At 32.2% G+C, this 17,663-nt stretch overlaps 1 protein-coding gene across 2 annotated transcripts in view; it reads right to left on the reverse strand.

Annotated features, from left to right (window-relative positions):
* The window catches only part of Ak3 (Adenylate kinase 3), a 41,049-nt gene extending 24,005 nt beyond the window's left edge, over window positions 1–17,044 (reverse strand). Inside the window, exons 1-2 of one of the 2 annotated variants that reach the window (XR_015042209.1) lie at window positions 16,734–17,044; window positions 13,295–13,417 (exon numbers count right to left, since the gene is read on the reverse strand). Coding sequence is in view for 1 of the 2 variants with exons in the window: in XM_085820895.1 (XP_085677021.1) it covers window positions 13,295–13,417; window positions 16,734–16,875 (265 nt within the window). In the remaining variant the exon portion in view is untranslated. The remainder of the gene's footprint in view (window positions 1–13,294; window positions 13,418–16,733) is intronic. The other variant, XM_085820895.1, reaches the window with a different exon arrangement.
* Between the last annotated feature and the right edge of the window lie 619 nt (window positions 17,045–17,663).

Below are 17,663 nucleotides of genomic sequence, written 5' to 3' on the forward strand. Positions count from 1 at the left end.
AGATACAAGTTCATACATAATTAAAAATGTCTCAAGCCAGTTTTTAATTAATTAGATAAAATTAAAAACAGAAAATGCTTAACAGCTAATCCTAACAAAATTTTTAAACAACCTACTTCAGACTTTCTTCAATGAACTGTCTAAAGCAATTTTATGTACAAAAGTGGAAAGATAAATCAGAAAAAAATATTTTGTTCCTTTGGAGGAAACCTCAAATTATGATTCAACTGCATCAGTGGTTCACTGTGACTATCAACATTTCAACTGAGCAAAACAATTTTGCACCTGCACAATTTTCTCAGTTAATAGTCAGAGCTGGATTTGTACCCATTGTTTGTACTTAGCTATGAGTATTAGTTGTAGCTGGATTTGTTTCTACTGTTTGTTATACAAGTGTATTTTTCAAATTACGTTAAATAATTTATATTGGTTGTTATACAAAGTTCTATTATGCTGCTTGCTTCCCACCTCCAGTTTAAGAAAGTGTGTCAAATTAACATTCTCCAAAATGTGCATCACTATAACCTTTTTAACATTAAGCAAGCTAGTGATGTTGCTCATTGAGTAAGTGTGTCTACTGGCAAAGGTGTTTATATAACACAGGTTTTCAAATTTATAAATATTTTATGTGTTATCTCCAGCAGAAAGCAGTGATTGTTAAATTTTTCCTTTGTTATGAATATTGTTTATTGTGGCTTTAGGTAACTTAATTCTCAGATTCCTACATTATTTTTCTATTGAAAAGTGAGACCATTTTTCTTCAGAAAATGCAAAAATTGAATCTTCTATCCAAGAGTTATTTATATGAGCCATTTTGAATTCATACAAATTTTGACAACAAAAGACGATAATTTATCTCTTAAACAAAAAAGCTTTGATGATTAATTTTTTATGCTTTGTTAACTGCCTAATCAAAATTGTTTAAAAAGTGTACACACAAACTCTGTAAAATATCCATTTTAAACATAATTACTCAGAGTGATAAATACATTTAATAAAAGCAGTTTGCCTAAGTAAATAAAATTTACATTAATTATTGATATTTAGGTACTCTTCTGTTATCGGGACTGGATTCAGAATTACATGTCTGTATGCATGTATGGATTATGGATGTATGCATGTATGTATGTACATATGTATCAGTGTACACACTGTAATATCTTGTTATTTAACAAATAACTATATTTATTATTGAAGTGGCAATGCCGTATTTGTATGATGTAACCGTTGCTCAGCAACGTAAGAAATTGTTTAAAATGAGAATGCCGAAGTTTTACCAGCTAGTAGATGCATGAAAAATTTGTAACTAAAAGACTGTATTCAAATTATTTATCTCCGTAAACTAAAAATAAAATTTATGTTTTACTAAGAAGATTATCTGTTATTTTGTCAATTACTGCAAAATACATTACAGTCTTATAAAATTGGAGGGTACACCGAGATACCGGAAATTAGGAGTGCAATTATCAATTTCGATGGTGCTGGTCTCCTAATCCCAGAATGTTGCTGAAATTTTGAGAACAAGTTTGCTAATACCAAATGCCGAATTTGTTTATTTCAATGTGAAATAAACAAAGTTATTTATAAACAAAGAAGAAAACAAAGTCAGAAGTCTGCCGCATTAAAGCCAGATTTTGAAGCGGATCATTCAACGGTTATCTTCTGGGTATCTCTAACTTACAGCCTAGCAAAGAATTGTCAGAAAAGGATATTGCTGATCTCCGAAGGTAGATTAACTTTTGGTTTCATAAAAAAGTGTTTAGTGAATTTAAGTATTTCATTTCAGAATTATATTTAAATAGTGGAAGTTTTTGTGTAAAATAACTGAAACTAAGAAATTTTAGGCGTAAATTATAATTGATATTTGTGGTAAAAAAGTATTTTAAATTATTATTTTGTCTTTACTGCTATTTGTATTGAATTTTTATGTTGATAATTGATATATGTAAGCCATCCCAGCATTTATATCTATCTATCTATCTATTAGATAGATAGATAGATATACAAAGTCTTTAATCCGGAATGATCTATAATCCGGACCTCAAAGCTACAAACATTCTGCGCATGTGTAATGTTTACGCATGAGCATATGTGTTTACGCATCCGCATAATACCTTGACACATGCACATATGCGTTTACACATGCACATAATACGTTTACACATGCGTGTTTGATGTATAACGGACGGTATAAGCTAAGTATAAGCTATTAAAATTATCTAATTATCTATTTCAATTAATGTTGCAGACTGCGTTGTTCTTTAATCTTCTAATTGGATCTGGCTTATTATTTTTTGCAGACTGTTAGAGCAATTTTCTAAAAAATAAGCTTGAACTTTCGATTATGTCAAAAAGAGTTTCTGATTCTGGAGCTGCCAAAGGATCTACAAAGCGAAAGCATGTTTGGATGTCCATCAAAAAAAAAAAAAAAAAAAAAAAAAAAAAAAGTGGAATTGCTGCAAAAAATGGATTAAGGCCTGAAGAAAGTGAAAGAGAGGTTAGTGAAAATGAAAAAATTTCAATTGACAAGTTAATATTCTCGGCACAGCAATTACAGGACTTGAACAGCGAAACTTGGTAACTGAACAAGAAATTATCTCTTTTTATGGAATTAAAGAGAAAGTATAAGCACATAAAATGAAGCAACTTAGCAACTTACATTGAAAGAAATGTTTAATAAAGTAAACAAATAAATATTAAGCTTTTTTTTTTTTTTTTTTTTTTTTTTTTGTAAATTTGGTACCCTTTAGATCATAATCGCTCTTTATTTCATAAATTACGGTTTTGTATTTTTATTTTATAATTTCTGCATGCCATCTTACCAGATTTAAACTGATGATCTAGAATCCGGAAAAAAAACCCTAATCCGGAATCGCCGAAGTCCCAACGAGAAGACCTTGTACTGTATATATATATAAAGAACTGCTAGCTGAGTTTTTGAATTTGCTGCCAAGCAGGCGTGTGGAAAATAAGTAGTAAAGTCAAACTGACGTAGTGTGATTCGATTATACTGCAGAATTGTCAAAAGTTTTTTCTTAGTTCTCGGCATCCAGGTGTGTGGTAGATAGTAACGTCATCCTGACATATTACAGATTGTATATTGTAAAAATGGTATTGCCAAACTGTCAAAAATTGTTTTAGTTATTGCCAACCAGGCGTGGAGATAGATAGTAAAATCGTCAAAAATTCCATTGTATTGCCTAACTGGCAAAGGTGTTTATATCACCAACGAGGCTTGTGAATAGTATGTTAAAATGTCAACCCGATATAGTATTATATTATTTTGTTCCAACCTGGCAAAATTGTTTAAATTATTCTCTACAATTGCTTAGTGTTAGTTTTGTATTTGACAATTTAAGTCTTGCCAAAATTTTATATATATATTTAATACAAGCACGATTTATAAGATTTACCGTATTTGACGGCATATAAGATGCACTTTTTTTCCTAAATTTGGTCTCAAAAAAGTTGCCTGCGTCTTATAAGTGAAGGACACAGGTTAACTTTCAATAATGAATGCTATTTTTAGCCCTGATAAAGGTCTAGACACACATCACTTTTTCTACATCTACATGTGTGTGGCCTTTTAAATAAGGGTGCGCTTTTATGCCAGTGGGTCTTATATGCCGTCAAATATGGTAATTATAAAAGAAAGCCTATTAAAGGTAACTTGTTCAACATGTCATTCTTAGCTAGGAGTAAAAAAACAGGATTTAAAAGTACTAGCAGAAAAGTTAGGTTTAACCATGAAATCTGAATTTAAGATTGCTCAGTTGCATAAACTGATTACTGAAAGTGCCGGTTATGATGAGGAATTTACTTGAGAACTACTGGCTGCAATTAGAGAAGAAAGAGAAAGAAAGGAAGAATGCGAAAAAGAAAAAAGGGAAAAGAACACGAAAGAGAAAAGGAACGCGAGAAAGAAAAGAAGAATGCGAAAGAGAAGAAAGAGAAAAGAAATGTGAAAGAACGTTTGAGTTAGAGAAACTTCAATTGGAAGTTTTAGGAAGTTCAATTGGAAGACGCAGTTACCCGCGCAGCCTTTAAAAATCAGAATTCACGATTTCATGCCATGTTTCAGCTCTAAAGAAGATGAAATAAGTTTATTTCTGGTGTTATTTGAGCATCAAGCTAAAATTATGAATATACTTACTGAAAATCAAGTGACTCAAGTTATTTCATTGCTGCCTCCTGACATTGTTCAGCTTTTTGCTAGAGAAGCAGAAGAGGACGCTAAAAAGTATGAATATGTAAAAACTTTACTGTTACAACGATTTAAATGGAGTGCAGAAAAATTCCGACAATTATTTAATAAACACCAAAAATCTACTGAAAGTACTCGGTATGATTTTTGCTATGAATTAAAGAATTATTTAGAAGGATGTCTTAACGGATTAAATATTAAAACTTTTGAACAGCTAAAAGATCTCATGCTGGTTGATCAAATTAAAAAGAGTACTTCTCCTGATTTCAAAGAACATGTTATGGATGAATGGACTACCATCATTTCACCTACTGAGATGGTTAAAAAAATTGAAGATTTTGAAGATGTGAGAAAAAGAATAAAATCGAAATTTTCTGCTAATCAGACTGAGAAAATTAACAAAGAATCATTTAAACCCCGTTATGATAATTTTGTGAAAAAATAGAGCATCCGCCTCATTTTAAGCATTCTGATAGATGGCATGATTCAAAATACCAGAAAGATCATCGACAAAGGAATCAGTTCCAAAACAAAAACCACAAAAATTTATACAACAAAAGATATCAACCATGTTACCGTAATCTCCGGAAGAAAGGCCGCATCAGCGTAAACGCCGCACTCGAGAAAAATGCTGGGAAAAAAATTTAAATTACACAGAAACGCCGCAATAGATTAAATTGCGCATGACATCGTCGTGGGCCGTATAGATGCAAAAACTCAACCTAAGTCCTGATATATGACATACCAGTTAAGAAAAATGCATGAAATGAAACCATAACTCAAAAATAAATTAAAGGTAAGAAATGTATAGCTTCTGTGCCGTTTAGAGACATTTTCAAAAATTTTCCGCTCCCTAATTAAAAACTATCCAACAAGTACTTGTACCCTAACTGATGGGATCTGTATTTGGCAGAATGCCAAGAAAAATCCATTCATGCTGAAGGGGAAATACGTCAGAGTTCGTTATTGTGAGGCAGGTGGAGTCGTGTCCGCCTTTGAAAAAAATTGCAGAAAAGGCAGGGGTGGAAAGAGGATGGGTCCTGGAAGATTCATCGAATGGCAGAGGAGAGAGACTATTCAAACTGATGAGAATGTTGATTTGAAAGGGGGAAGAATGTTACTGTTCTGAGATCTCATTTAGGGTGAATAAGGCATGTAGGTCCGTTCAAGGGAAAGAACGTCAACAAAATAACATTCGCAAAAAGCAACTTAGTGGTCTTTTGTGTGGGAACAGCACCAATCTATGCACAATGACAAGGCCATCCAAACTATGTACAATGACCATCATAGGAAATATTTTATTTTTAGTGCACCTAAACGCCACATGGGTAGAAACACCGCACCCGCTGAAAATTTAAGTTTTAAACACGTAAACGCCGCGGCGTTTCTTCCGGAAATTACAGTATTTCAAGTGTGGGCCATATGAACATCTTAAGCCTCAGTGCCCTAGCTCAAAACCAAATGAAAAGGTAAATTGTGTATCTTCGAATGATGATTTATTAGAGACATATACAATTAACAGTTTTCTTAATGGGAATGAAATGCCTATTCTTCGAGACACAGGAGCCACAGTAGATGTTATTTCACAAAAATACATTGATAATGACTGGAGAATGTGTCTGGGTACAATAACTTTTAAATGACCATTTAGTGTGTCTACCATTAGCTGAAGTTGAAATTAATTGTGAACTTGGTCATATAAAGAGAAAGGCAGCTGTTGTTACACATGATCCCGGCAGATATGTATTGGGTAACAAAACTGCCCAATTGTTCAAAGATAAATCATTCTTAAATTTAGAAAAAATAAATGAGGTTTTAACATGATCTCAAGTAAAACGATCTTGTGAAGAAGATCAAAGTAAAGACACCAAAATGGGGAAAAAAGAACTGTCTATTACTGAGACTGATGACGATATTTTACCACAAGCTCATGAGGAAGACAAAGAAATTAAGAAATTAATTACTGTTAATTCTAAGGAATTAATTGAATATCAGCATCAAAGCAGAGATCTAGCCTCATAGCTGTCCAAAGCTAAAAATAATACTATTCCAGCAAGATAAATGATTTAAAAGTAAAAGGAAACGGGTTGTTGGTGAAAAAGAAAATGGACAAAAATGAAAATCAAAAGGAATTAATTGTTATTCCTAAAAAACATAGCGATCAAATGCAGAACTATTCATCTTTGATGCAGATCCAAACAAATAATAGTGCTAAAACTCAGGGTAGTTTGGTCAACACTCACCCTCCTAATACAGTCAAAAGTCGTTAATTCGGACACCCATAATTCGGAATGATCTATAATCCGGACATCAAAACTAAAAACTTTCTGCGCATGCGCCGCGTTGACACATGCGCAGAGGTGTTCACGCGTGCGCGTAAGACCTTTTACGACTGCGCATATGAGTGTGCGCAAGTGCAGAATACATTTTTCGTGCGCATTTTATGTATAATGGACGTATAAGCTAAAATTATCTAATTATCTATTTCAGTTAATGTTGATGATTGCGTTGTTCCTTAATTTTCGAATTGAATCCGGCTTATTATTTTTTGCAGACTGTAAGAGCAATTTTATAAAAGTAAGCTTAAACTTTCGATTATATCAAATAGAATTTCCGATATATATATGTTAATATGTAAAGGATCTAAAGCGAAAGTATGGTTTGAAATCCGAAATCTGTTTATCAATTTCACGCTGCTCGGCGGCGGGCGCGTAATGAATTGGAAGTTGATTTGTCAGCACTATCCTTATCTTCAACGCAGATGTTTTTATTTTATTTATCTTATAATTCCTTACCAAATGTAGTATTTCATCTCGATATGCTCCGTCTTTGATATGATTTAAAACAAGTTCCTCGTCATTATAATTCGCTTCCGATAGCGAAGAAAAGTGACAGAGGTTATTGAAAACAAAAAAATTTCGATTGACAAATTAGTCGGTGTTCTTGACACAGCAATTATAGGACTTGAACGGCGGAACTTTGTAACTGAACAAGAAATTATGTTTGTTTAATAGAATTAAAGAGAAAGTATTATCACATGAAACGAAGCAAAACTTAAACAACTTACATTGAAAGAAATGTTTAATAAAGTAAACAAATAAATATTAAGCTTTTTCTTTTTGCAAATTTTGATACCCTTTAGATCATAATTGTTCTTTATTTCATAAATTACGGTTTCATATTTTTAATTTTAGAATTTCTGCATGCCATCTTACGAGATTTAAACTGATGATCTATAATCCGGAAAAATCGATAATCCGGAATCGCCGAAGTCCCAACGAGTCCAGATTAACGACTTTTGACTGTAGTCAAGCTTCTAAAGTCTGACAGACAGTCTAAGCGGTCACCTCCTGGTATGAAAATTGAAGTTATTAATATGGAAGTTGACTCACCTTATTCACCTGGTGATTCATCTTCTATGGATAGTGTGTGATTATTCCCCTACAAGATGCAAAACGCAAAGATGTGTTTGACAGTTTGTTAACAGCAGATCAAAGAACATCTGATAAAAGAACTCGTGAAGGTGCTTTTAAAGCTAAGAAATTAAAAATACGTTCAGAATCTATGCACGCGTCAGAAAACTTAGCAAAGAGGCACAAACATGATTAAGGATACTCACAGTTGCCACAATCATTGAGAATGCAAGTAACAGATAAGAACAAAAGTTCATCTCACAAGCAGCAATCTGACAAAATTAAACGATTCTCAGTTAAAAGTTCTAGATGAATTGCCAAGTTTTACAGTTGAGATTCAAGTCAAGGAGACGTTTTTAAAGAAACCAAACAGACAAGAGCAAGTTGTTGAAGAAGTAAATCTGGCACAAAAGCCTCTATTACACTCACCTGATTACAATAAGGCATTTATTTTGCAAACTGATGCTTCAAACTCTGATATAGATGTCATTTTAGTTCAGAAAGACGAACGAGGCAATGAACATCTAGTATTACACCTCAGTAAGAAGTTAAAAGAAACTGAAACAAAGTACTCTACCACAGAAAAGGAATGCGCCACCATTACTTTTGCTGTAAAGAAACTGCAATATTATTTAGACATGTATACTAAATTCCTCATTATGATTGATCATAATCCCCTAGTTTGGCTAAAAAATAATACAAGTCTAAATCCACAACTTACGAGATGGGCACTAGTATTACAACCCTATAATTACACTGTCATTCATCGAAGTGGTAGAAACCATACAAATGTAGACCCATTAAGTCGTACCCATTAAGCCTGATTAATAATTTATTTCTCTATACAAATAAAAAATATTTTGTTCTTTCCTCTCTTCCTTACTGTATATTATTATATTATATGTAGTATTTCAATTATCTATTGTGTTGATATTCTGTTGTTTTGAAAAAAAAATTGTAAACTTTAATTTATAAAAATATAAATTAATGTTTATCTGGAGGGGGAAGAGGTTGTAATATTTTGTTATTTAACAAATAACTATATTATATATAAGTGGAATGTCACATTTGTATGATGTAACCGTTGCTCAGCAATGTAAGAAATTGTTTAAAATGAGAATTCTGAAGTTTTACCAGCTAGCAGATGCATGAAAAATTTGTAACTAAAAGACTGTATTCAAATTATCTATCTCCATAAACTAAAAATTTATATTTTGCTGAGAAGATTATCTGTTATTTTGTCAATGACTGCAAAATGCATTACAACACACACATAAATGCACATACATGCATATCCACATACATTTTTTAATCTAGTCCTGATAACAGAAAAGTATTGATATTTACAGATGATTAATCTACATAGCAGAAATCTGTGAATATTAAAATGCCTTTCTTTTTATTTTACCTAAGCACTGTATTAGTTACAAATATATTTATATTATATATATAAACTAAAAATCTATATGACATATAATTAATCAGTACAACTAATAAGAATAATATTTAAAGAAATCAATATTTTCTGATTATCTGTAGCCCCATTAAAATATAGTGAAATTGTTGATGCTTTTGGGGAGAAATATCTGTTTGGACTTTTTAATTTATTTCAATGATACATCCAGTGCCATCTATTTTTTTACATTCTTCTTTTCCCATACAAGACATGTACACTTAAAAGTTTTTTTTAAGCTGCTGTTCTCCTCATATACACTAAAGTACACATATTTTCCCTTAAAAAAAAAAAAAAAAAAAAAAAAAAAGATAGATAATTGAAATTTAGCATCATGCACTACATTTGTCCAAAATCCTAACATGAAAAGGAAAAAAAGAAGTCCTCATGCTTTTACATGAAAAAGATGTCGCCCAGATGGTACAGTAGTTAGGGGAGCCTCCTACGGTACTGAAAGGCCAGGGTTCGAATACTGAAGAAGACATGGACGTTTGTAAATGTATACTGTCGATACGGCATGGCGGCACTCTAAATACATGGTGAGTTGAAAGTCCTCTTATGTGGATTAGTGAAAGTCGAGAGGGGTCAGAGACCTCCGGATCCCAGGGTGCTCTCCATGAAAATTGAGGTTGGAAAGTAGAAGTCCAACCTCTCTTTGGAGTAGGCTCTGGCAACCATTGTTCCATGTAATATGGACACAACAACATGAAAAAGATACATCTGAGATTTTGCCAAAAATGTTCTACTGTTATGCTAAATTTTTTTAGACTAAAGAACCTTTCCTCTCCCTGCCCAGAAATTATTAAATATAAGTGAAAAGAATCAAATTTTGCTGAAAGTATTTAATTCACTTTATTAAAATCATGGAAATACTTGACACCAAAACACTTGAATTCTCACTATTCAACACTGCAGCAAATTATAAATATCACACTAAGATAATTTTAAAAAGGAAAAATTCGCAATGAGAATTGGTGTAATGCAAATAAAATATGCAGTTTTACAGTTTTGAAGGTCTGGAATATTTTCTTCAACTTTAAGATCGAGAATTTTCACCACTGCAGATTAAGTAAAAAGTTCTATCATATATTATAAAACTACAATACTGCCCCTTATATTATGGCTCTTGAAGAAGGTTACCAGATTTCCAGGATTAGCCGTGACCATCCAAGATTTATACCTTTTTCCTGTATTTAGTACTTGTCTCCTACATCAGGCTTGGAGAGATTATTGATTTGTAAATGTTTTTGCATCAGCAAGAAACAAATGTTTATGGTTAACAATCTTTGCATATGCATTTCTTCTATCAGTGCTTTTTTAAAACTTAATGATCTTTCGTAGGTGCTTGTAGTTCATGTAAGTTTGATCTCTTAATGAAAATTTTCACTTTTAAAATACAGCAGTTTAACGGTTTTTGTATGTGTACATAATTCACAATTGTTCAGCTGATGACACTTTTTACTTTTAAATTATAGCAGTTTTGCATTGCAAATATTTATCATGCTTATTATTTTCATTTTGCCATTAACTGAAAAGGAACCTATGGTTTTTTAAAAAGAAAAGGATATTTTACCAAAAGAAAAAAATTGTTAAAATGGAATTAATATGCATTTATATGTTCAAAAAATATTATTAGACTATGCAATCTCAGCAATTGTAAAAGCAACGCCGTGCTTAGACTTGTTTTAAAGGATCACAATTATCCTTTCTCATTGCACTGCATTTTATGTATTGTAGCAGTGAGGAACTCGCTTCAGTTTGGTGATGTAATAAGCAATTAACATGAGAAACACATAAGAAAAGGAGCAGTTGTCGACTGCAGTAATTTATGGGGTAAGTCTGCTCAGAATTTCCGACAAACATTCAGACAAGAAAATATAAGGAATCGATAAATTATGGAAATTGATGAAATCCTCTTTGTAAAGCAAAAGAATAATGCTGGCAAAGTACTGCCATAACAGTGGATTCTAGGCGGTATTTGCCACAACGACAAAGAATGGTTCTTGGAACAAGTGGGAAGCAAAAATGTGAGAACACTTAATGGGTGACATACAAGAACATGTGACTGACGGATCATTGATATATATTAATTTCTAATGCAGTTATAAGAACTTGAGAAAGCTGGTTTCCATCACATTATGGTGAACCTTAAGTATAACTTTGTCAATCCTAATACTCGAATTCATTCTCAGACAGTAGACCGCTTTTCGGGATCACCACAATGGTGGACGAGGTATGGCTTGCCATTATCTGAAGTTCTATAACACAGAGTTCATATTTAGGACCAAGTAGGATATTATAATGTGTTTGGGGCATTATTATCACCAACTGCTGAACTATGGCCACCTGAAAAAGTTTTTAAATAATGAAATGTTCAGTACGTATGTTATTTTTTTAAGAAACTGCTCATAAAATTATATATTATAACAAATTAGACATTTAAAAATTTATGATTTTGTTTGAAAATAATAAGCATAATCAGTATTTTATAATGAAAAACCATATATTGACAAAATATAACTGTGAAAAATCAATTAAACCATTAACCGCTTGTTTTTTGAAGATGTGCATATGGGTAACTATTTGTTTCTCATCATTGCATTAATCTATCGAAAACAACTGCAGAAATATATGCGTCAAAGCCACTGCAGAAGACAAGTGCATGACAAGTTTCTGCCTGAGTTTTAAAAGCATCCAGGATTCTTAAATACGACTGAATTCATATATTGTAAATCAGCTTCGCCGCCAAATGCATCAGCCCTAATACAAAGTATTTTCACAATGGTGAAAATAGTTGGTCTTCAAAATGTCAATAATAATTTTCAACACTAAAAGAATATTTAATTTCAAATGTGAATTTTAAATATTCATTTAGTGATTTATATGAACACATAAAATCCAAGAAAGAATTTCTAAGGTAAATATTACCTAATGAAAAATATGCAAGAGTTAAATAACAGCAAGAATCTCAACAATTCACATCATCTTCAGAGTAGAAAGGCTGTAAAAAGTAGAGTCTACTTTCCAATATCTTGTAGTCAGTTCTGCATAATTTTATTTTATTTCTTCATGTCAACTTTCATCTGTCATGCACGTTTGTACAGCAAACATGTACTTGACTTTTGAATCAAAGAAATTCATTTTTTATAGTGTCCATAACATGAGTATCTGCAAAAAATTTTCGGAAATGAACAGCAACAAGGAAAAATTCTCTAATTTCAGGACAAAAACTTCCTCAAAATTAATTATACAGGAAGTGCTATATTTCCTTTTGTGAATAAGTTTCATCAGTTTCCATAATTTTGTTGCATCCACCGGTTTCAGATTTAGTATAAGGTAGTAAGGACTTGGTATATACATCTCTTATGTAATTATTCCAATCAACAGCTCTGTTGTGTTTTAGTTTAAATAGGCTCTGATTTGCAAAACCCAATAGAGATTAACTCCCAGCACTATAAGTAAATGAATCATAAGCCAATAACAAAATAATTGTGTGATAACAATAAACCAAGTTTGCATTTAGAACATCTTTCTAGGGCAGGCTCTGTGGGTCTCTGTAAATTCTGCTGCCCAGAACTCAAATTTCTAAAAATTTTATTATTTTTAGATTCTGCTACACAGTTTATTCTTTAAATTCTAAAAATTTCCCCATTCCTCAATTCTGCTGCATGTTACTCCTCTAAATATTAACAATTATGCTGCTGCAAAATTCTGCCAACCGGCTGAACTGCACAACTCCGGTACCAGCCCTGCATCTTTTTCTTCCCAGAATGAACAAAGGTTGCACAGCCTTTTTGGCTTCAAGTCATATTTTATTTTCATGAGGTGGTTATTCACACATAGTCTGTCTTTGTGATGAATATCTCTTTTTTGAAGAAATAGAATAGTTTCCTTTTTAACTCTTGGCAAATCCTAAGGCACTGCAATGGAAATTAAGATAAAGAAAAAGTAAAAACTGAAATTATATGTAAAACCATACACAAGCAATGGTTATAAAGACAATTCTTATCAAGAAAGTAAAAAAAAAAAAAAAAAACTACCGACACATAGCACAAAAAAATACACCTCCTCCCCCCCCTCAAAAAAAGTACTATGGCTTTAATGAAAAAGAACCCAAATAATTAAATTAAACTCAGTAACTAAGAAATTTCCATAAAAGATAGTTTCACATACTTAAAAAATTTAATTTAGTACAAAAAGTTATTTTTACTGAAGCATTATTACCATCAAGAAGCCAACTCTGTGAAGAGAAAGTACTACTAAGTAATTCCAAAATAAGGCTTGTAACAAGTTCATCAGGCACAAGTTGACCTTTTTCAATATACTGTTTAGCAATTATGCCTTTTTCTGCAATAAAAGAAACATATTTTTCATTATTTCTGGAAAATTTTCAAAAAAAGCATACTAATACTGAAACCCGTTTCTTCCACTTTTAATGTTCTTTAAAGAGCTTATTATCTTTTAGATTTACAGACAATTTTTTCAGCCAGTAGCACGACCAAATTAACACAAAGGTAAATGGAACAGCAGCAATAGGTCTTTAAATCTTTCTACAATACTTTCAAATGTTTTTCAGTTTCAGGCTTTAAAAATATTAAATTGCTAGCAGGAATAACAAAATTTTAAATTTAATTTTTTTAAAAATATTCTTCTTGAAAAATCAGATGCTCTACTAGTACTACTGTTGTATGCTCCCATTGGTGATTGACATCAGTAAGCAAAGTCTTGATACATTGATCTGTACACTAATGCTAATTTACATAGCCAATCTCTGCTGCTATGTGATCACCACATTTGAAGCTCATGATGTCATATAAATATGAAAGTCTTATATATAAGACTGATGCGTCAAGCATCAAAAAGTTGAAGTCAACTCATACGGTCTGTGGCCATCCGGCGAATGCCGCCTCTGAAAACTCACTCCCGATTGGTTAACGCTTTACGCACGAACGTGTGACCATGTTGGTGTGAATGCTGCTTTAGCCAGTGATCAGTCATGGATTAGGGTGCAATAAAACAGAAATTACCTGTGCAATACAGCAATTTGCACAAGTAAACTATTAAGTAGTTTATTTTATTTTTATTATATTACTATAATAACACTGTACATTCTTTCAATGAACAGTACATTTTTTAAATATGTATGAATAGTCACAACAGGAACTAGCATATAACTTATGTTTAATGTTTCTTTATTTAAATTCTAGCCTAGCCATACTGAACCAACTGTTAAATTATTTAAATAGCACTACTAATTTCATCACTTTTCTATTTTATTATTTCTTTTCCACAATGATTTATTAGTTCTTTGCATTTTTAATAAAGTTTATTTCTAAATTATGGCATAGACACACAAATAACTCACACATGAACTCTGAAAAATGCAAATCCCCCCTTCCCCACCAGATGATAAGTTTTAATCTTTAACAAATCACACTCAAAAAATAGAAACTAAAAATCCATAACCTTTTATAAATCCAAATCTGCAAAAACTAAATCAATTAATATAAATGTAAATAAAAAATAAATAATATTCTTGCCTAGCAATATTGCACAATATCAACTGAATTAATTCATAAGTAAAGTATTCTTAAACATATTACAATACAACAGTAAATCATTATCTTGGGACATCCAGAGAGTTCTGAAGTTTTTAAAGTGAAGCATGCTTTCTTCTAATTATTTTGTAACTGCTGAAAAGAAGTGACTAATCAAAGCAGATACTGAATTATGATTTTTTTTTCTGCTCATGTCACGTAATTTTAGTGCAAGTTTTCGCATAATTTTTGTTTTAGAGTAGTGCTAAGAATGGAGAGCCGAAAAGTTCATTTTTGTCATACTATACTCTTTTATTAAGAGAGGAAACTATGATACGCTATTTTCAAAATCTGTCTTGTATATGGGAAATGAGCTGTTTCTGATACCACAAATCAAAGGTAGTTTGAGAAGTTAAAGCATGGAAATTTCAGCCTTGAAGATGATGCCTACTCAGGCAATCATCCTCTACAGTCAAGAACCCAGAGACAGATTTAGACTTGATAAGACCCTAAGATATTTGAGATATGGGAACTTTATAAGTCTGTTATAATATATTTTAATATAATTTTTGGAGGCCTCCAAAAAAGTGAGGGCCCTAAGCTATAGCTCGTGCAGCTTACACGTAAATCCGGCCCTGCAAGAACTATCACTAAAATACATACAGTTCAGAAATCATCAGATAAACTAATGATTCCAAAAAGCTCAGATCATGATCATTTGAAGAAAACTGTTGTATGGGTACTCCATACTTAGCAGTGACATGAACATGACATAAACACAGAAGAATGTGATTGCTCTACTCTTTGCTAAAAAGAAAGATTGGAGTAAACTTAAGGGTGCCCCTTGGATTATTACTAAGTTGTTATTTCATTTATTGCCAAGTTGTTGTTTCATTTATGGTAACCTGAGTAGTTGAATGCTATAGAAATCCTATTATGAGATAACTGGTTGCATGACTGCAGTGAATTTGAACAAAGGGAAAAGATTTGGAAAGGCTAGTTTGTGTGTTAAATGTTGGTTAAGTCAAGGGAGTGTGCAATGCCTATTTTGTGCAAGTCTATGATTTTTTTAAGCGAAAATCGGTCGATGTGTACATGGATACCAAGTGTGTGCAATTCTTTGACTTGTTATTTTGGATTTGTGCAACGCCAATTTTCGCCAAGGAGCATCCATAAATATATTTTTAGCAAAAGAAATAAAGAAACTACTTTTTTAAACAGCTTATTACTGAAGATGAGAAGTGAATACTATACAATAATATTACGCGAAAAAGAACATGCCATAAGCCAAGAGAACCTCCTTTAGTAACATTGAAAGATGGGCTATATACAAAAAAAAAAAAAAAAAAAAAATATATATATATATATATAGTGCTTTGTGCAGTGCGAGACTACAGCTGTGATAAAATCAGACAAAAAATTTGGAAAAATACTTATTGCCAAGTAGCAATTTCTAAAGCAGAAATCGAAGCAAAGCATCAAGAAATGATCACTCATTGAAGTGCTGCTTTTAACCACTGGATAATTATTAACGCATATGAGAAAGAGAAGCAAATAAATTAAGAAGTAATATATATACATATATTAAGAAATTCTGAAATATTATAATACTTGATTCTTTTAATTCAAACCATCATGGGTTAGAAATATGAAAGATTGGTAAAAGAAAATGCATAGCTTCCATATTTTATAGTGTATTAAAACAATTTTAAAGAAACAATTAAGTTTCAGCGAAATCTTTTTACAAACATTTTTAAGAGATTTAGAAATACCCTTCCCAATACATTCCAACTGATTTTAACGTCTAACAAGGTTGAAAAATTAAGTTTTATATAACATGACATGAACACAAAATTTGCAAAGGAATGCTATCTGAATATACGAACTGCGATTAAAACAAAAGCCAACTCAAAAAAATTCCTTGATATTCACATTTATAATACAAAATTTTACAAGAAACATCACACTGACAGTATGAAAATTACTCTTCTGAAAACTTGGGCCTTTGAGGATCTGCTTAATTTTTGACATACGACGAATACATTCTCACAACTGTTTAATACTAAATTACTAATAAATCATGACATAAAATGACATTCATTCAAAATAAATAAATTTCCTCATACTAGTTCCTTTTGAAATTTGTTCCCGTAATGCATCACCGCTGGCTAAATATGGTAAACTGAATTCACGAACAATTCGAGATGAAATTGTCCCTTTGCCGGATCCTGGTGGACCCATTATAACAGCACGGAAAAATCTAGCCATTTAAATAACAGATCAGTAAAAGCTCAGTGTGCACAAATATATTATCACAGCATGTACCCCTAGCCCGACTTCACGCGTCAAGTATTTGGAAGACAAACGGGAAACATAACAAACGGTTGCCAAACCACTTGTTGCTCTACAATCGGAATTTTGTTTAAAGAAGGCTTATCAGAAACAAAAGTTTAGAACTCGAGATCATGATTCATGAAATAGTCTACGGCAGTCATGCCTATTTCTAATTTCTGCATAAGAGTCTTAGCTTTTTGGAAATTTCCGAAGAAAGCTTTACCTTTTGCGAACTGCAATTTAAGCCAGGCGGTTTCATTTATTTTTTTTGTAGTCAGACAGACAGACAGACAAAGTAGACAGATGTCTTGTTTTGCACTCACTCCAAGCAGAATTTGTAGTTTTTGACAACAACAGTTTTCAGTCATTCAACAGTTTTCTCCAGTTTTCATTTCCTGGGACGGTGGGGAATTCTTCCTTATTGTAATTAAACTTTTAATTGTTTTGGGTTGAATATTGTCTGTTCTAAGATTTTTTTTTGGGGGGGGGGGGTATTTCTTGCAACATTTGTAATAAGAAGCATGATTCTCGCCACGGAGGGCACAAGGAGCTGGTAGTTCATCCCTGTTCCTTGTACAGACTTAAGTTACTTCTGCTTCTGCATATTATAAGTATCTTTCTGTATTGTAGCAGGTCGAACCAGAGCTTAAATTGCGCCAGAGCCCAATGGAGCCCGGTTCCGGCACTTCTCAACTTTTGAGGTAATATGTGATTCTAGCAGA

The sequence above is a fragment of the Stegodyphus dumicola genome, chromosome 7 (assembly GCF_044657685.1).
Source record: "Stegodyphus dumicola isolate Sdum_Otavi_A_Nest chromosome 7, ASM4465768v1".
Taxonomy (NCBI): Eukaryota; Metazoa; Arthropoda; class Arachnida; order Araneae; family Eresidae; genus Stegodyphus; species Stegodyphus dumicola.